The 22049-nt window shown below is 37.8% G+C and overlaps 1 protein-coding gene across 1 annotated transcript in view; it reads left to right on the top strand.

The window, feature by feature from the left end:
* Nucleotides 1-22049, top strand: part of LOC122816166 (protein disulfide-isomerase A2-like) — a 209249-nt gene that overhangs the window by 126757 nt on the left and 60443 nt on the right. The window contains exons 7-8 of the mRNA XM_044088919.1: nucleotides 2611-2805; nucleotides 20226-20346. Of these exons, the coding sequence (XP_043944854.1) occupies nucleotides 2611-2805; nucleotides 20226-20346 (316 nt within the window). The remainder of the gene's footprint in view (nucleotides 1-2610; nucleotides 2806-20225; nucleotides 20347-22049) is intronic.

The following is a 22049-nucleotide window of genomic DNA, read 5'->3' as shown; positions in this document are numbered from 1 at the left end:
AATCCAATGTGGCAGCACAGCAAAAGATTAGCCACATGTTGAATATGCTTACAGGTATTCTTAACTGCTGGGGTCTGTCTGTGGATGTTTGTGCCATACTTTACATATCACAGGGTATAGTTACTCTGCACTCATCACTACATAGCTTCTGTTCACACTGTAATTCAGAGACATTCTTTGTTAATAAGGCTCATCACAAGTTCATGTTGTGCAACACAATAGGATAAGGAAAAACAGCTGTTTGTTTTTAATTTTGAATTGCAGTGTAGCTAGAAAAGGAAAGACCATTTCTGGAGGTAAAACAAAGCATATTTATTGCTAACAGATCTGAAATCTGCCTTATTATATATACTTTCCTCAAATATTTATTATGTTTTCTTGACCAGGTTTGTCCCACTAGGTATGGCTTACTTACAGTGTAAACCTGAGGTAGTATTCATTCTTATTAGGTGCAGCTTGAAGAGGACACTAGGGGAGTTCACTTCTCTTTTGACAAGTACTGTGGGGTCTTTTACAGCCATCTCACATGTTAAGCATCATCCCCACACCCCCACCCCAGGATATTACACTACATACTTCTCAACCCCTTAGCACAAGAAATCTAGACAAAGTCAAAAATCTGGGGGGGGGGGGGGGGGACAGCCAGAAGTAGGAATAGATTTTAAATATTGCTCTTATAAACTTCGAAAGTTGTTAGGATTACAGGTTTTGTGTTAGTGTGCATTTTCAGAGGGATAAAAAGTCTGAAATTCAAATGCCTACCATTATTTAGTAAATGTAGTCCTCTGTGATTTGCCAGAAAAAAACACACATTTTATGAGAAACAGACCAAAAATATGAGGGAAAAATCTGGGTATTCTCCAGAAATCTGAACGGTTGAGAGGTATGTGACACTACTGTGTCAGCACCAGAAAATTAATGCAGATGATGTATGTCAGCATAGCATAGTACTGTCTTTTACACCAGATGTTGTGGTACATCTCAAGGTGGTTTGGTGACAGTGTTGCTTGAATGCACAGAGGCTGGGTGGGATTAAAAATGCTTGCTTTGTTACAGTATATATATATATATGGTAAAAACTTAAGACATATACATGATATTATTGTATTCTATACATATATAGGTGGCAGCACAACATGACCTAGTGAACCAAGCAATAGATGTCTGAACCCCAGACAGAGGCTGCATGGCATCCTCTATAGAGGAGAGCCAAAATAGAGCCAGCCACTTCCAGGATAATACACCATTTGCCCAGGGTACTCTAATGGGAATTTGCTCCCACCAGCACATATTCAGGTATTTCTTGGGAGTATTATCCCGTAGTATGTGAAGTTATATTTCTTTCAGTCGTGGATGTATATAGCTGTAACTTTTTTTTTTTCCACTGACTCACTTTGCCAGTTTTTATTTCCACTTTATATATGTGTTGTGTTCTTTCAGTTTCCTCAGTTAGTTCCACATTTGTAAGTGACTATGTGTGATGTAAACATGGTCGATTCTACTAACCTAGGCTTTTCACAATGCATTTTACTTAAATCATAAATGGTTACAAATTATTGTTCTAAGCTCCACTCAGCATAAATTGTTTCTGAATCTGTCCCTCATTTTTGTAGATACTTGTCTGATTAATAGAATGATTGTTACAGATATATATCCTTCTTCTCTTCATTTTATGGCTGCTGGAATTTGAACATAGGCTAGCTCACATGTGATTCTTCAGAGAGACTGACATTCATTGTTACATTGCTTGAATGTGAAACTGAAATATTGACATATACTACTGGAGAAAAAGCAAGTGTCTCCCAGTCAGAGAGCAGTTGACTAAGATTTTTCTTGTAGTAGCTCATTGTAGAGCACTTTAGTGACTGCCACTTTCTACCTCATTAGCTGATTCTGTGGGGCAGAGGGATGGAATACTGTCTGAGATGTGAAATACAAAGATTCAGTTACTGACCCTGGAGACAGTAAACCCTGACCACATGAGGCTGGAGTGAGAAGTTATTGCAAGAGTCCCACCTCAGAAGTAGAAATACAAGGAAACTACTATAATAGGCATAGCTGCTAGTATAGACCAAGGAACAGGGTCCTAAAATTAAGAAGCCTCAAAAGAATATAGTTCAACAAGAGTCAGTGTGCATGCATTCATGTGAAAGCAAACCTGATTAGCTGTAGCTCATACTCATAAAACGGGGAAACATTAGCTGCACAAAAAATAATCCTTCACAGCTGGCTATTTGCAACAGCCAGATAGCAACTAGTTCTTGCTGGCCTGGCCACTGTCAAGAAATTATGATGCAGTTGTTGATAACATCTTCTGTCTAAAAAAGGGGAAGCATTCCCCATGCTATAGGGTGTCATGCTGGGGGAGAAATGGTGGGAATCATATGAGGACCAAAATAACTTAAAAAAGTGTACCTGATAATTTCAACACTGGTGTTGAAAAAAATGTTCATTTTGCATGTGTATGTTTTTGTCATCAAACAGCATAACCAAAAGCTGTTGCTATGTTTGAGGGACAGAGTGTTATCAAAAGTAGCCATTTCTTCAGATATCTATGCGTTTTACAGAGAGATCTAACATTTTCTTTTTTTCTTCTTCTTATGTTTTCAGGTATTGTTTATAGTAATTGACATCAATGGGAATGTTGATCATGTAATGACTTATTTTGGTCTGAAAAAAGAAGATGCCCCCACAGTTCGCTACATCAACATCACCACGGTAAAGACCTACAAGTTTGACACCAATGAGATCACAAAAGAAACAGTGAAAGTCTTCACCCAAGATGTACTAGATGAGAAAATAAAGGTAACCAGCAGTTCTATGTACAGGGGATTACTGGCTCAGTTACTTGGCAGACACAAACCTTGATAACTAGCTTTTTGTAGAAAACTGCATTTAAATGTTTGCAATACACTTTTGAGTTTGCAGACTGGACATACTAATAAAAATAAGTTTGATGTAAAAAGGAATATTAAGTAAGCTTAAGTTCTAGAATTTAGCCAAAAATATCTATTTAGTATGGCACAAGACCAGACATAAACTTATAATGCCTGGCCACTTGGCCATAATGTTTAGTGGCCCATCTTAAGAAACTATCTGCAGTGAAGATGCACAAAAAAAAGGAGGCAATGTTCCAGTGTCTTTTAGTTATTTATCAGTGAATGAGAAATTTAAAATTTAGTAAAAAATAAATAGCATGTACTCTCAACAAAGTTACAACATTCCAGTTAAGTGATTAGATATTGATGAGGAGCTGAGATATTCCTGCTGACCAAATACATTTTTATTCAGTAGTGGTATCAATAGTAATTTTCAGTAAGCAAAGAAGCATATTGCAACCCAGGCTTTCTTTTCTTTCCATGAATAGTACATGCATTATAAAATTCATGGCAGGCTAGAGATGAATCTCAAAATAGACATTCTTACACAAAGGCACGTTATCAATGGTTATGCAATGATTTGCTAAACACAGAGTCATATAACTGGCATTCATTGAGCACTCTCCATTGAGCACAATAGTACATAGTAATAATGTAAAAGAGATTCTCCCATGGCAGTGTAAATTCAGTTATAATATGGAAGTAAAATGGTGTAGGACACAGATGACATGAAGTGATCAGAAGAAGGTTATAGACCCCTAAAATACATGTTTTCTTTTTATGATACATAATGGTGTTTTCTTTTTGTCATTAATTTTAATTAATTTTGTTTGATAAATCACGGTTCAATAAACCAAGCTTCTGTGAGTACCACTTCATCTTATTCTACTATTATTTTACCTCCAGTGTTACTTAAAGCTTTCAATTATTCTGTCTCATTGTAACACACAGCTTTCTTTTGGTTTTACCTACCTAATGGCTCCCTCATGGTTCCACTGCTACAAGCAGCACAAAGTCAGACATGCACATGACATGATGTGTACTTGTGGATATTTTATTTGTGTCAGACTAGATGGGTGCACTAGTGATAGAGATACACTGGTGTCTCTGGTATATGCTAAATTATACGCTAATGTTATGTGATCACTGCAGATGTGGATTGCTTTTCATGGTTGGTTTTAAACAGTATCATGCATGAGGCATTTAAAATCATCGGTTGTTTGCTTTCACTAGGTAGGAAACAAGCCATGTTCACATAATAAAGGAAATACTGGTAAATCCACACAGTGGGAGAGACACAGAGACAAGAAAGGCTTTGCATAAATTTAAATAACACATGTGATGATATTGTGGCTGGTTTAAAAGTTACCCACCTGTGTAAGTGAATCGACTGACTAAAAATGACAAGCTGACAAACATGATAACTCTTTTCAAACTCAGTTCTGAATTCCACTGAAGAACATAGAACAGAAAATCAACTAATGGTTCTATCTACATTTTTGAAATTATACATTTTAATTCTTACCCCTGAGCATTTCTTTTCTTTTTTCTTTTTCCTGAACTGTTAGTCTGACCTATCAGCAGCTCATGTATAATACTTTCAGCAAAGACAAGTATAAATCAGTTGAATAAATGGATCAAAATTCAGCAGCAGTTACTCACCCTCTGAACACAAATAGCAATAGGACATTAGGAAGAAGCTCAGTGCAGGCTGTATGTCCATTCTGGCATGCGACTGACTCTGTATGTCCATTCTGGCATGTGACTGATTCTGTATGTGCATTCTGGCATGTGACAGATTCTGCATGTCCATTCTGGCATGTCACTGATTCTGTATGTCCATTCTGGCATGTCACTGATTCTGTATAGTTACTTGTTTACTTGTTCATTCGTGTATTTATATATTGGTGAGGAAGTGGCCCCAGTGGGCAGATACTGTCTTCAGGGGAACCTAAGGAGAAAAGATCCAGACGTTAGGCAGTAATATAACAGAGAAAAAATAATTGGTACAGAAGCATCATGGTATATGTATAATTTAAATAACTTAAACCAAAAATTAGTAATGATCTTTGTGTATATAGAAGTTATTTATAAAGTAACAGCTAAGAGATGAAGAACTCAATAATGGATACTGGTACAGCATGAATCATAATGCATACCTGTGGTTACCTAGTTATCTCTGTTTGTAGCTTAAATAACATCAGGAAGCACTTGCATTTGAAGTAAAACAACATGTATGGCATAAAATGGCAACACGAGGGAAGGATGTTAACAGCTTCTTTTCTCATTACGAACTCAATATTGGCAAACAAGACACTAAATATTCTGAGATACTGGTTTTAAGTTACGATATAAACAAGTATAGAACTGCATGTACTTTTTAGCATTACATCTTCTGAGTAATAAGAGAGAGAACTCTCTCTAAAACTATGGTACATAATTATGATGCAATAACAGCACACATATTTAATTTAGTATTGCTGAATTATATTAGACTGCTCAGATGCTCTAAAACAGTTTCACATATTAAACAAGCAATTACATATGAAATAGCACTATTTTAGCTAGTCAATAATATTTAGCAGCAGTTCATTCATGGTGATACATGAGACAAAAGAAATCAGTCACTTATTTATCCACCAAATTTAACTGCATTCATGGTATCTTATTGGGAAGCAAAACTTCACAACTAACTCAAGTGATGGGTAAAGGCCTGGAACCCCCAGAAGAAGAATGGTTAGACAAACAATTAAAATGCTTAGAATTTTGTCCAGTGATTCTCAATTAAACAGTCTGGGCAGAATTAGGTACCGTCACACTCAGATCAACAGTACACAGTTGGTAGAATTACCACCTGTCCCACTTTGCGAGGGACAGTCCCTCTTTGGGCAGTTGTGTCCTGACAAAAAATTTAAAAACTGGCAAATGTCCTGAGATTTTAGGACAAAATAATTTCCTATATTTTATGTAATAGTTACATAAAACAGTTATTCTGTATCTAAAATACCTAAATGTTATAAGAAACAGAATAAGCAACTAAAATGCTACAAGAATAAGCTTTTATTTAGGCAAAAATGATAAGTTATATCCTTTGTACTGACCATAGGTGTGTGTCGGCCTGTAAAATCTGATGTTTGTATTGAAAATGTCCTACTTTGGCCATTTGAAAAGGTGTCATCCCTAACAGTTGGAATATACTTTTGGATTTAAGACTTTCAGCTGCCTTGAACAGCAGGTTGTGGTACAGCCTTCAAATAAATAAGAACACTCTGATTGGCTAAGGACCTCATCATCCCTTGCTCAATGTCTCTTTCAGGAATAGCCTGTATGTGTTTCCAGTTGCATCTAACTATGGGACTAAATTTGGCTTGTACCATGTTATGACCTTGTTTGCTTGCTTTTTTGTACTGCAACACCGGCTTTTTCTGACTTATCTTTCCCTTTACAATGTAAGGTACATTTCTTGGCCTGTTTATTGGGCAGGTAGTGCATGGTTGGACTCTCATGTGTTGCAAAATTGTTTGTAAAAGGCTTGGCTCTTTGATATTCTCTCTGACAGATTCATATGAATAATTGTTGGTTAAAGTTTGGAGTCCAGCATTGGCAGATTAGTCCTAATTTTCTCCAAAATATTAGCTAAACTTGCAACAGTGGCACTGTGTATAGAGCAACATGATTGGAGATGAAAACTCTGTGAGAATCTGGTTGTTTCAGGACCTTATGGTAAGTTTGGACTGCTCTCTCAGCAGCTGCATTGGACTGTGGATACTGATGACTTGATATAGTATATATTGTACCATAGTCCTCAGCAAATTGCTGGAATTCAGTTGTTGCAAACTGCATACCATTGTCTGTAATCAGTTCCATTAGTAGCCCATATCTAGCAAATATGGATTTAAATCTTGCATTGATTTGTTGGCTATTCATGGTGTGTATATGCAATATCTCTGTGTGTGGACAGTAATAATTACAACTAAGTAGCTTTCACCATCAAACTCACATAAGTCAGCAGTTATTTACTGTTAAAGTCCTTGTGGTAAAGCATTCAGTAGTAATGGCTGTCTACTTTGGGATGGTTTATGGATTATGCAGAACTGCCAATTTGACATAAGCTGCAATGTCCATGTTTTTGTTGGACTACCAAACAGACATGTTGTCTCTTTCACCTTGGTGTCCTTTGTGTATTTGATTTAATACTTTGGTGTGTTATGAAGAGGGCACAGCTATTCTGTCTTTGCACAGTAGCAAACCATCATGTTGAGGCAACTATGTTCTGAGGGTGTAATATTTGTGCATTAGATGCTTGGTCTGTGTCCAATGGTAAGGCCATCCACCCATGACAAATATGATGACTGTCAGTAAATCACTGTTATTTTTAGTAGTTTGTTTTGTAATCACTGGTCAAGTTACATTGATGCTCGGCCCATAGGCAGAAGTATCTTCTGCAGTATCTGACTATTTCTGGTCAAATATTTGATCTTTGTATAAATTGTCAGCCACAATTAAGTACTTTGTAGGCACATGATTTTCTCTGACACTGAAACATCTCAGATTCATAAGTAACTTTTGGCATCTAGTTGGCAATGTCCCCAAATTGTAGAAATCAATTAGTGGAACTAATGTTTTTGATCATCCTGTAGTTGGAAATTCTCTAGCCCCAGTGGGTACCTAGAGAACCTCTTTCAAAGCAACAATCCTGCAAGTAACTCTGTCTCAATTTTTCTATTCATCATCGGCTAGAGTCCTGGAACAATAAGCTACTGGTCATAGCACTTGTCCATCCATCTAAAGCAATGCAGCACCTAGGCCACAGCTGCTTGCATCAACACTCACTACTGCTGGTTTTGTAATGTCATTTCTTTTACTTTGATAGATAGCACTGTAGACAAAATTGGTACATATTTGCTTGAGAAATTTATTATGCTTTAGGCCTGTCATAGCTCATTTGGATTCTTCATCAGTTGATGCTCTGACATTGCTTGAATCTGGATAGATTCCATTAGCTGTTATGCTGTGACCAAAATCCAGAATCTTAGACTTCCCAAATCATTTGCCTTTGTTTAATTTAAACCTGAATTCCTAATGGTTAAGAGCACTGCTTCCATTTTGAATCATGTATCTCTTTATCAGGACCAAACACTAGTGCATTGTTCATAGCAACAACACCTTCATGCCCTTTCAGCAAATTATTCATCTCAAGTTGAAATATCTCTGGTGATGAAGTTATACCAAAAAAGTATACTTAAAAAAGTGCATTCCAGTGGGAGTAATGCAAGTAGTGAACATTTAGATATCTTTCTCAAAAGGTATTTGCCAAAACTCACTTGAAGCAGCTAATTGAGAGGACACCTTGGCTACTGTCAGCTTAGGGGCAGTGTCTTCAAGGGTTGGCAGAAAAAAAAAAACTTCTTCAAATGACTGCTTTATTTAGCCTTTTCATGTCAATATGTATATATGTATCGCCATTTTTCTTAGACCACTTAAGCACACCACTCACTTGTTTCATTACATTTTCAATCACACTAAGTGCTTGCATTCAAATTCAGTCACTGCTTTGGTCAGTATAGGGAATAGCACTGGAAATTATTCTGGGTATGGACAAGACATATTAGTAAGCATTTGGCCTTAATTTTATTTGTACTGGTTCAGAGTAAAGCAGACCAGCTTTACCAAAGACATACACACTTGTTTAGTTTATACAGGTAGTCATTCCCAACTCACAAACCAGAGCTCTGAGCTATTCAGTACATAAACCTAGAACTTATACCCTGTCTTCTCGGACATGGCTAGTAATCTCCCAGTGCATCCGAGTTTACCTGCAGAGCTATGTGTTTCCATCTCTATTTTATGCAACTATGGGATGTTTGAGAGGCTTCTGTAAGAAGCAGTTAACATCACAGTAACATCAGCCCCTGTATCAATCTTATCATTTCTGGGGTTCCATAAATAGGGGGGTTTATTTTCTAGTCTGATTCACTGGAATAGTAGTCACAGAACGTGGGAAAACAATTTAATGAACACTTTTCTCAATCTTATTTTCAGTGACTATTTAATTGACTTATATTTACAGACAGCAAAAAGTCACACGTGTTGCATTTCTTACACCTTCTGTGACATGCAACACACTGCTCTGACTCAGCATGAAAACGATTGCCCTTTGCACATTTACCCAGCATGTATTCACTCTGGTTCTTATGCACATGCTTGTTGTGGCCAATATCATACTTTTTATTGAATTTGTCATTTTCTCTGCATTTCACCTCCTGCACATCAGTGGCAGTTATTCATATTAATATTCTGTCTCTTACTGGTTCATCCTAGCAGATCGTGTTGCTTTTCCAAAGTTAAATTCACTTCTAGCTGTAATATTTGAAACTCTTCAATTCATACCTCTCAACTGTTCATATTTTTGCCTCATATTTTTGGTCTGTTCCTCGTGAAAGTTTGGATTTCAGGCAGATCATTGAGGGCTGAATTCACTAAATAATGACAAACATTTGAGTTATAGACTTCATATTCTTCAGAAAATGTATGGTAATGCAAATCTGTTATTCTAGCAACTTTCTAATTTGCTAAGAACAATATATAAAATCTGTCCCTGAGTGTTGGCCTTTGTCCCCTCCATTATTTATGGCTATGTCTGGATTTCTTGCAGTAAAAGGTTGAGAGGTATGCTTCATTATCATCCATCCCAATCACAGATCTGTATCTAATTATTTCATCTTTAGTTTTATCAAATGCAAAGTTTGCAGACAGTTCATACAAGTGCCATACATCCATTATTTACTAATATGTAACACTCTGGCACTCAGAAAACATATTGCTTCTCCTTCCTTGTCCATTCCATGGTACAGTGTTTACCTGGATTTCTTAACTTTATTTATACAGTTTTGCTGCAATTCAAAATGTACAAACCTCTTCCTCCATAATGGTCAGGCAAATAGATTTGTGATTGCAAAGTTAAATGGTTTGGGTGGGCTAAATTGGCCCATTTCTGATCTAAATTAATTTTTCTAGAGAGAAAAGGTTGATATTTGGTAAAAAATGGCATCTTTATAAGTTAATCATCATCAACTCCCTTTCTCTCATTTTCTACATGGTGTCAGGGTGCTATGTCAACTGTCACCATCTCTCTCTGTCTCTCTCTCTTTATTCAGTAACACTCTCCTACCTTCTTTGGCAGTCATGTCTGACTGTCACAGGTCTTCTCTCACACAGTCCATCCACCTCTTTGCAGGATGCCCTCATTCCATCTCGCCTTCTTCCTATCTTCCCAAATCTTCTTCACCAAATTGTCTTCTGCTTTCCCGCACACGTGCCCAAACCACCATAATCTGTTCTTTTTGACCTTCTCGGTAATCGGAGCTACTTTTGCTTCTGTCCTGATCTCCTCACTTCTTCGTCTGTCTCATCATGTGCATTTTTACCACCCACCTGAGATACTTCATCATCTTCACCTTTAGCTTCTTCAGCTGCTCTGCCTCTACTGCCCAGGTTACTGTACCATACAGTAGCACTGGTCGCACTGCTGTTTTGTATAGCTTACATTTCAATTTCTTTGGCATTCTTCTGTCATACACTACATGTGACACTTGTTCCAGTTGGCTGCAGCTCCTCATATTCTAGATCTGACCTCCTTATTTAGACTTCCCTTCAAGTCAACCATCCCTCCCATTTACTTGAAGCTGTTAACTTGATCCACTATTTTTCTTCTATCTCAGTTCTTGGCTTATTCTGATTTTCCCCATGTGCTGTCATTACAACTGTCTTATCTGTACTCAGTGTCATCCCATGTGGCTTCAGTTTTACATTCCATTACTCTACCCTTTGCTAAAGCTCTTGCTCAGAGTCTGCCTGTAATACCACATATTCTGCATACAGGAACTTTGTTGATATATCGCCACCAAAATGTTTTCTAATGTAGTCCATCACCAGTGTGAAAAGCTGAATCCCGTTGCATACCCACTGTGAACCTATCAATGAGTCCAAATATTGTTCATACTTGTGCATTTAGTTCCTTATACATTGCCTGCACTAATTCTATCAATGTCTGCGGGACTTCAAATCACCACAGGAATGCCCAAGTCAGCTTTCTTAGTACCTTGTCATATGCTTTCTCCAATTAACATTATATTTAATATATTACTTGTTTTTGTTAAAATAAAATGTTTTCAATCTTTTGCACAGTTTTTGGTCTGAATGGTGTTAATTCATTTTTTTTTATTTAAAACAATCCCCGTTCTGGCACTGTTATGATGTGTGTATACAGTTGCTCAATCATATTCACTGGTATCATAAACATTGTCAGTAAAACAGCAACTTTAATGGCTCACACTACGGCAGCACAGCAAGAATAAATTTAAGAACTTCATCTCTCTTCACAAAATCCATACCAATTGACAAACTAGACTCTAAGCATTATGGGATACATAATTAACTAAATTTTAGTTAATAAATTATATAGCCACAGTATATATAAATACAGAGCTGCATATATTTTTTTATCATTATGGCAAGTGCCATGCAATTCTGTCTGAGTATCAATTACCAAAGACTTATGCAGTGCATGACTGCCATTTTTACAATTTTGATAAAACAAAGATAGTGAAATAAAAATATAGTTGGTTTAAGTGAAGCCATGTCATGTCTAACAGGAACTACATTCCTTATAAGTATTTTCAGTTGTTTGTCTAAATATAGTAAAATGTAACTTCAAGGGAGCAAATGGTTAGGTAACTTCACAGCTCTGACATTAGGATGAGTATACACTAACGTCTTTAACAGCTTTACTTAGAATAAAAACAAAATGTATTTGAATTGATCTGCTTGACCTACCTCTGTAATGTAGTAGATAATGTGACCTTCCCAAGTGAGTTCATTCATGTTGTTCTGTCTCCATAACAAGCTTCAGTGGTCTCTATCCACACTAAAAGCCTTCTGTTGCATCAGTTCAGATTGGAAAAGGGACCAAGCAAGATTGTCTTTTTCTACTCTTCCCTGTTTATATTGGTGATAGAGCCACTAGCCAGGTTATCTCAAACAGAGCTGTCTGGAAAAGGTTGGATAAGGGTGGGTACAGAAGTTTATTGCCTATTATTTGCAGATATCTGCTTGCTACTAACCAGAAACCCAGTGTGACATATTCAACTGTACAAAGAAACTCTCTACTCCATTGCTTCTATTTCAGGGCTATTGCTGAATGTTAATAAAATGAGCTGCTCCAGTCAACTCCATGGCGGAATGGGATTAGCCATGACTGTGTCACTGGTGACACAAATTTGATTAGCAGCTCAAGCACTTGTAGGAGCTGGCAGGGGAGGATGGGAGTGACCACCTTCTGCTGACTTGCCAATCACGGTGGTAGGGAGGTGACTTGGCTCACCACATAGGGGTTAAACCTAGTGGGAGACATAGGTATTAATCAGTGAAGACCAAGCCAGCAGAGGTCTGTGTAATTATGGTGTTTAGCACCAGTAAACAGAGAGAGAATACAGCATATGGAGGCATGCTTTCCCTATGGCAACTGCAGTAGCAGGCTCGGCATAGCTAAGGAAGGGTGGGCTATTCCTAACAGGAAGCAGGTAGGTCACCCAGCCCAGGAGCAGCAAGCTGGCCTGTTTCCTGCTACTTGAGTCTTGCCATAGTATAAAAAGTATATCATGATGCCTGGGAGGGAACAAATGGGCTGCAGGGCTCTCCTCCACCCCAGGAGTACCTGGCCCCTGTGTCCCAGAAATGAAAGGACTGAATAGGTGTTGGTAGTTGATCTATCAGGCAAGATTAGTTGACGGGGTGGGGGATAATGAATTGCTCCCAGTTAACCTTGCTGCTGAGAGACTGATATCTTTCAATCATCTGCTGGGCTTTGAATGGAGCAACAATCTTTCTTGTAAGTTGTGTATTAAACTCTATCCTAACCCTTATAGGCTAATAAACTTGCATTTCACCCCTGTTTAGGAGAACTGGTTTGTCTGGGTCCATAGCTGGAGTAAGTATCATCTGTCATTGTTAAGCAGGAGAATAATACTTAAAATGTATTTTCCTTCTTTAGTTTTCTGTGCCCATCCCACCCCATGTTTTATTGCATGATAGCATTAATTAGCAAATTTGTATGTCAAGGCAAATGACACTGCATTCCTAAGAACACCCCCTCCCCATATTATAGAGATTTAGAGTGTCCAGATCTTTCTAAATATGCTCTGTATTTCACTATTGTCCCTCCATGGTGTAGGAAGGGGATGACACTTCCTCTGTGTTAGCAATAGATGATAACTTATTGGCTAGTCAGTAAACTGAGGCATACAGCTGGTATGGGAGGAGTCTGCCAGGATACATACAAAAATGCCATTTCTTACAAATTGTTAATAAAGCTTTCCATTCTTTTAAGGGACAGTTGGTCATGGCTCATCTTTGAGATCTTCATAACCTTTTCTGCCAGGATATGTACAAAATGCTATGTCTTACAAGTTGTTATTACAGCCTTACATTATTTTAAGAAACAGTTGGTCATGGGTCATCTTTGAGGGTCTTTCAGTATGGAAACACATGGTATGGAGAGTTCATGGCCAGACAAATGAGCTGGCTGGGCACAGATGTGTGTAGTGACTTTGAGAGATGATGGAGTAGATACTGGTGGTCAGGGAGTGTTTCAGTGTTTTCAAAGACAGGTGTGGGTTAGTACCCAAGGAATTGTGAATATATCTTCAATTGAGGAATGCTATTATTGAGTCAGCATTTTAAACAGCCTTTGCAAGTCTTGAACCCAGGACCCTGCCAAAGTGATTTACCACTAAGCCATGTCAGATATGAAGGAAGCATTTCCAAGACCCTCATCCTTATTAGACAAATTGGGTATGTGGTTAAATTTCCTTTGAAGACGTTATGCACCCTTCACCCAGTGAAATGGACTACTTACTTCTGAAACCAGCCACAAACTAGAGGCTGACTTGGTGAAATGAATAATGACTTTTAAACTGGATGTACATATATGCACAACTAGGCACTACATGGGGTTATCATCTTAAGGTAATCCTTTTCCATTCATTATGAGAAATAGTTACTATATTTACATGGTCATTGTTTGCCAACTTTGAGTGTTCAAAAGAGATTTATAAAGACATGCTCTGCCAGTGACAATATCTTCTTCCATCTATTTCATAAGTTGTAGAAGTGTCTAGCAGTTCAACGAATTTGGGGGGGCAGTCAGAGGACTGTCTAACTTAGTTGGAGGTTTGGAACTTGAAAATGTGTGCTATGTATGGATGATGTGTGAATGAGTGATAATCCAGTAAGATCGCTGCCAAGGGTGTATAGAGTGTGGTAGATGAAAATGGCATTGTTGGCACATGCCCTTATGCTTAGTCTGTGAAAGACCCAACAAAGCACAAGATGTAATCGATCTTCAGGCATTTCACTGTACGTAGCATCACAGTAATTTTGAATAACATTAGTGATTAGTACCATGCAGACCAATGTGTCAAGACAGAGAACAGAGGAGGAAATTACCACTGTAGTGGCATATTTCTGGCATGCTAAATATGTAGAAATGTGAGTGTCTGTGCCGCGTGACAGGTAAACTTCAATGCACCAAGAGCAACTAAGTAAGTAGTTAGTGTCACTTATTGCAAGTGCAAAAGTACAAAGATCACATCCTATGTTTCTGTGGTGCCACTATATAACATGTCAGTGTACAAACATAGCACTACCTGCTACCACACTGACCAAGAATCCATGGAAGATTTTTCTACCTCTCACAAAGTAGCTCGGTGAGTTTGGCATAATGTTTAAGGTCTTCACCTCATAGACTCAAGGCATAGGGTTTAATCCTGATGGGTTATTGTCTAGGCTTAAAATGACCCTTCGGGGGGAGTTAGCCTAGTATGAACCCATGAACCTACCTTCATGGTGGAGTCTGTGAAAGTATGTGGGCTCATACAAGGTGCAGTCTTCATTGCATGTGTAGCCATGTTGATGGCATTTTGTGCTTTGTCTGTACCAGGATGTGGCATGTGTTGTATACATGGCAAGTAATTTAATACAATATAGTAGTTTAGGTTTATGTTGGGCAGCCTGATGTGCAGCATACATTATATTCACACATCTCCATATTCATTGTGATTCACTGTTGATGTGACATTGGGGGGAAAGGTGTATCAAGATGCACACAGATATGTGCATCAGATAATGTTTCACACGACACACATCAGTATGCACACATACCCTTCAGATTCCATACGTTTTACCACTCACAGAGAACTCTATACAACATATGTATCTATCTTACTGTTTGTAACTTAGTAAATGGATTTGTGGATGTGTGCTGTGTCTTACATGACCACCCCAATAACATCTTTTGTTCCTCTTGGTGGGGTAAGTATCCCATCTCTTCCAATCCTCTACAGATAAGCTGATTGGCCCCTCTCACTTTCTGTGCGGAGTTTGTATGTTTTCTCTCTGTTTGCATTGGTTTTCTCAAGATACTTCACTTTATTCTACCACCCAATAACATGCTATTTAATTAGTTACTCTAAAACTATCCACATATCATGGAAGATGAAAACACTTGAGTCTTATAGAAAAAAGCAGTTCATTATATACAACAAAATTAAATTCAGGTAAAAACAAAGTCTTGTGGTATAGCCAAAAACAGAGAAAGTGTATTTGACTTTGTCTTGTAGTCAGTCTTAACATTTCTAAGAAACAGTATGTGTTGATAAGTCTATGGATTCCTCAACCAGAAAATATTTCCTGTTTCTCTTTAAGTCTTTATTTACTCTGGTTGATTCTCTGCCCAAGAGCTGCTGCTCAGGACACCAAGGCCCCATCCACAAAGGTCAAACACTCTTTGGATAGGCTTCCTTCAGTTGTCTTTTTTATTACATTCATTGCCTCCTCAAATAAATCTGTTCTCACTAATACAGCAATGTATCATTCTGTTCTTCAGCACAACTTAACAGAAACATTACTCATTTAAGGAACATCACTCTATTTGCAATTATGTCTATGGATTCCTCAACCAGAAGATATTTCCTGTTTCTCTTTAAGTCTTTATTTACTCTGGTTGATTCTCTGTCCAAGAGCTGCTGCTCAGGACACCAAGGCCCCATCCACAAAGGTCAAACACTCTTTGGATAGGCTTCCTTCAGTTGTCTTTTTTATTACATTCATTGCCTCCTCAAATAAATCTGTTCTCACTAATACAGCAATGTATCATTCTGTTCTTCAGCACAACTTAACAGAAACATTACTCATTTAAGGAACATCACTCTATTTGCAATTAATTTTGTGCAGCACTGTTATAGGCATTATTTATGTACAATGAGCCCTTTTAACCATGGCGAAAGACATTGTTTATGTAATTTTTGATACATTTTGAGGTCTCTTGTACTTCTCCAAATGTTGAGACACTTATGATTTAGATATTTCCCCCTTGCAAAAAATCTTAGAAAAATACATCTACAATAAACTCCTTAACCACTTTCTTAGTCACAACCCATTATCCAGTTCTCAACATGGATTTAGCCCTAAATATAGTACTAGCACTACCCTAATAACTTTCACTAATATCATTCATCATCTCTTAAATGAAGGCCAGCTTGTCTCATCTATCTTTTTTGATATGTCCAAAGCCTTTGACACTGTTTCCCACCAACTACTCAACAAACTCTCATCTTATGGACTCAGTTCATCATCCTTGTCCTGGTTCCATAGCTATCTTTCCAATCGACAGCAGGTTACTAAATGGAAGAACAGTCTTCCCCCCCACTCCCCATCTCGGTTGGTATACCCCAAGGTTCCATACTTTGTCCTCTCTTCTTTAGCATATTTACAAACAGCCTCAGCTCTGCAACACAACTAGCCTCCATTGCTCAGTATGCTGATGATGCTACACTTATCTGCTCAGCCCCCTCACCCCAGGAACTTCAGATAAAAATGCAAACTTCTTGTCCGGACATAGAAAAATACCTCATTGAACATCAGCTCCTACTAAACCCAAACAAAACTAAGATAATAGTCTTCAGAAATAAAAAATCCAAACCATATCGGTCTCCTCTCACAATCTTCTCCTCAAACGGAACCAAGATAAAACCCACTAACCAGACTAAATTTCTAGTTGTCACAATAGATGATAATCTAAAATTTGATAAACATATTTCTCCGATGATCAAAAAAAGTACACATCAAACTTGGCACCCTCTATAGAGCCAAACCATACCTTACTCAAAGCACCAGGCTTGCCACTGCTCGGTCACACCTGCCTTCTGCCACTACTCTATGGAACCCATATATTCACAAACCTGCAAAAGACTGACCTTAATAACCTAGAATCCTGCTACAACAAAATTGCCAAGTTTGCCACTAATTACCCACACAGGACTCACCACTGCCCAGTTCTCTCTCATCTCAACTGACTAGAACTTCCTAACCTTTTACTTCTCAATCAACTTACCATGGTTCACAAAACAGTCCACCAACCCAGCAACTGCCCTGCTCTTTCTAACCTAGTTCAACCTAGTATTACTCTCAGGTCACTGAGATCTTCTGACAAACTAATGTTAATGGTTACCCAATGCCACAGCTATCATGGCGACTCCCTTTATCCTTACATAACAGCCAAATTTTGGAACAGCCTTCCTCAGCCCATCACAAAAAATCTTAACTATCATGAGTTCAAACAGCTCCTAAAGGACTACCTAGCTAATCATTGATTTTGATTCTGTCATGCTCCAAGCTAATGCCTCCTAGCTCCTTAACTACATTACTTATTCTGCTCTTCTTAACTCTAGTCCTTATCCTGCTGCATCTGTTGCTTATTTTACATCTTCTTTCTGCGGCACTGTTGGACATGGGTCCATATGAACCATTGTTCATAACTGTACATTTAATTGCAACTGTGTTGGTGTCACTGTTAATTTTCCACCGTATATATTGTGCACACTGTTATTTGAATTTGTATTTGTTTTGTATATAATTATTATTGTTAACATTTGATAGTATTGTTACTGTTTTGGAGCTTTTGTCCCCGGGCCTCTGCTGAAAACAGGCTGCTGGCCCAGTCAGACATTACCTGGTTAACAAATGTAATAAATAAATAAAATAAATAAATATTTCTTGTATCTACCACTGGCTTTGTAGCCCAGGCCATTGCTGAAAAGGATCAGAGTTTCACCAGTTCGCTTACCTGCTAGGAAATAGATAAAAAATACTATTCAGCACGCTCTGGGTATTGCACAGGTGAAGAACATCTGGCGGTCTTTTTGGGAGTATATGTTAAATGTCCTGGAAAGCATATCATACACACATTTTCAGCATTGAGGTATTCAGGAATAAGACATCCATGTGAATCCTACATATGGTTATGACTCCAGACAAACAGTTCATCAGTCAGATGTGCACATCTTTTACATTTCTGAGCTGACCCACACAGACTCTGGTGATCAGGCCATGTGTGTTTAGATAACCTAGCTTTTACTGGAATTCTATCACTTTTGGCTTTTGTGCACCATTTCCTCTGATCCAGCAGTGTTTAGATGTCCATTCTTTTACAACTCTGCAGCACCACAGACCCCTCACATGGTCGTTAAACATTCCTGTGTTACATGTAAATCTGTGCATCCAAACCTATGCTGCAGCATGTAGGTAAGAATATGATTGAGTATTCTGGGTTCAGGGCTTTGCATCAGTCCTTTGGTTCCTCCTCTAATCTCTGAAATACTCCTGTTGCCAAGGTACAAAGATGTTGGAGACAGTGATTTCAAAAATTATAAGGTACCCACACAACCTCTCAATGTAATACATGATGTGCAGTGTTTATTATCCCCTTAACATTTGTTCACATTTGTTTGCTGTGCTTTTAATAACATGCTACTGCTATGTGCCCTGGAACACCTGTGGTAATGTAGCTTTGGCAGATACTTATCCATATCTCATGCAGTCATATCAGCATCGTACAGTACCTGATTGTTCACATTTGTTCATAACAAATGTGTCTGATATAATCTAGCTTCCTTTTTACATTGCAGGCCAATGTATTCCACCATGATTTATTCCTACCTAGCTCCTTTCTAGGCTGTCTGTCAGCTACTTCGTATATTATTGCCACTTAGCATGTGATAATTCTTAACTTACATTGGAAAAGTACATCTTGGTGCATTTCCCTCATACTTCCTGCGTATGATTTATGTTTAGTGCAAACTGTTTTATGAATCACAAGTTCATTAAGTGGATCTTACAGAAAATTTACTTTCTATAAGATATCCATGAATATACTTGGCTTTGTGGTATATGGGGGGGGGGTAAAGCCTTGATTACAACCTAGGTGAGCTGGGTTTGATTACTGACCATTGGCTGGAAGACCCAGCTGGGGAGAGAGAGAGAAATAATAAGGCACAGTCTGCTCCCTTCTTCAGAGGTAGGGATGGGGTTTGGGGTCACTTATTTGGCGATATATACGTTGATTATAATACCTAGTGAAAAGCATAGATCAACAGCAACGTGCCTTCAAGAGGGAGTCAGGACTGTAGTGGTTGAGTCACTTGTGAAACAGGTGACATGTCTTTGCACCATTACAAGACAAACATCCACTACTTGGACACTTAGGCATATGCAGGGGGATGTTTTGGCATAACAAAAATCCACTGATGGCTGCTCAGTTGATGTCATGCTGCAGTCAGCCCCTGCATGCCTTTGAAATGAAAAGGCAAACCAGTAAAATGAGCCTGATGGTTATCAGGACAGGAGGCCAAAACATTATCAAAAAAAGTGTCTATGACTATTTTCCTTAGCCCTGAGTACATTTAGTATAATATGATAAACCATGACTAAGTTAATCACACTTTGAACAGATCAGTGGTACTTCCCTTAAGGAAACTCCAAAAGGCAAACAGTTTTACAGTTTTGATATTCTGCAAGAAACACTTGTTCCCATGAACCTCCTCACTCCATCCCTGCCAAATTAAAATAGCCAGCTTCAAGGCTACCCCATCGTAGGGATAGTCTTGAATTGAATCATTTTTTTTCTGTGAAACAGCATTTATGATGGTTTTATTAAATGTATTCATTTAAATATACAACCTGTTTCCATTTTCAGGCAGCTGATTTCTAAAATTCATATTATAAGTCAGTGTATTATTGAAAATAAGTTTTATGCCTAAGTTTGTAAACATAAATTACAGAATGTTAAACGCCAGAACATGTTGAATTTTATTTTCAGTGTGCAACTAAATATGAAAAGTCTGTGGACAGCTAAAGATTTTTCTTCAGAAATTCCTGGATGATGACAGCTAATATGATACATGACACCTGTCATATTTTTTGTAACATATTTCTTTCTTCTTGATTTTATAGCCTCACCTGAAAAGCGAGGATATTCCTGAAGATTGGGACAAAAATCCAGTAAAAGTCCTTGTTGGCAAGAATTTTAATGAAGTAGCTTTTGATGAAACAAAGAACGTCTTTGTTGAGTTTTGTGAGTACTTTAAATTCATTTCTAGTAGGTCAGAGTTCAACAAGAATGTACAATTTTCTCACATTATTGTTCATTGCCATTTCTAGTGATTAGTTTTACAGTGTTTTGGCAAAATAGTACAAGTGTCTATTTGGGATTCCATGATGTTGTATATTTCTGTCCCAGAATAAATTTACTTTTGAATAGACTCTAGACATGGCTTTTGCTGCTTCAGAATTTAACCTCACTTAATGCCTGCCTCCTTCTCTATGACATATTTTCACATTTGTACCTTTAACAAGTCCTTATGCCATTCTGAACCTGTACCCCTCCTTTTAATTCATTTGCTGAGCTTCAGTTGTATGAAATTGGCCTAATGTGGATTTGTTTTTGTCTCTCATATCAGTATGCCAGCCTTAAAATATTGCATCCTGTTCAGATTTCTGCTTAGTGTCAAATATTTTCAGTCCCTTAATTATTCAAAATGTTAACTGACAGCTCCATAGTCATTTATATTCCTTGAAAGAGTTGAATAGTACAGCTGCTCAGACCATGCTGAGTGGCTTATTTTTACCTTTAATAATGACTTATTATATACATTTTCAAGCATAACACTTTGGGAATTGACTTAATAACTCACACTCATGGCAGAATAAGAACTATCTCACTTTACTGTGCTTATATCCTTGCTGAAACCAAAATATCAGCAAAAGTGCATCATTATGCATTGCCCATGATCTGAGACAGCATTATTCCCAAGCAGTGTCTATGTGAAATACTTAATTGTTTTTCAAAAGAGGGCTTGAATTTTTAAGCCATCACTATGTTAAACGGTAATCCAATCACTTAGTGGGGTTCCAGGTGCTAAACATCATAAGAAAATCCAGTGCCATATTCAATCTGCAAATAAATGAGCGAACAGAAAAGATTAGCCAAGAAAAGGAATGAAGCATTAAAACTATACTTAGGTTACCCAGTACTGTATGTTCCCCATTCCAGAGATACAGTTTTCTGGAATAAATATGGTTTCCTGAGAAACAAAGATTAAAGAAAATGCATAACTTTCAAACACAGACTGGGCTTCAGAAACACATAATGCGCTGTGCAATCCTGTTGCTACCAGGATTGCCCAGTGTGTTATGAGAGAACTCTTCAAAGACTGCTCAAAGACTGATGTCAGGTAATAACAATAATAGCCCTAGAATAGTAAAGGAGACTGTGTTAGTCCCCACTAATGCCATCTTTACTTCTATCCAACAGATTAGTTCCCTTCCTGCAAACCCAACCTCCCTCCTGTTGATCACTTGGCTGATCTTCAATCCAGACATGTATCCTTTTTAGAGGTAGTCACCCAGACTTTAGAAGAAACAAGAGTGCCTATCAGTTGAAAACGTATGCCTTAGCAAACAGAACAGTTTAAAATAAATGTTCAGGTTTGGAACCCTTGGAGCAGCCATTTGTATTATCCAGAACATTTACCAGCACTTATAGATGCATAGTGTTTATTGTTTTCATCCATCGTAATATATCCGTCTGTACTGACAGCATGTTTACACAGGAACATGTCAAATTAGAGAAGTTAATTTCAGTGAACATAACATGATTGAACACTATTCCACAAAAACTAACTTTGCTAACAGTGAAGTTTTTTCTGCACTGTTATGCAGCCTTGGAGTTGGAATATATAAGATTGTGGTGTGGGTGTTGTTTCCCCCCAAAAAAGT

The sequence above is a fragment of the Protopterus annectens genome, chromosome 12.part0, assembly GCF_019279795.1.
Source record: "Protopterus annectens isolate FY-2018-M chromosome 12.part0, PAN1.0, whole genome shotgun sequence".
Classification (NCBI taxonomy): Eukaryota; Metazoa; Chordata; order Ceratodontiformes; family Protopteridae; genus Protopterus; species Protopterus annectens.
Note: the sequence above shows the minus strand (reverse complement) of the source record. Positions and strands in the feature narration are given on the sequence as shown.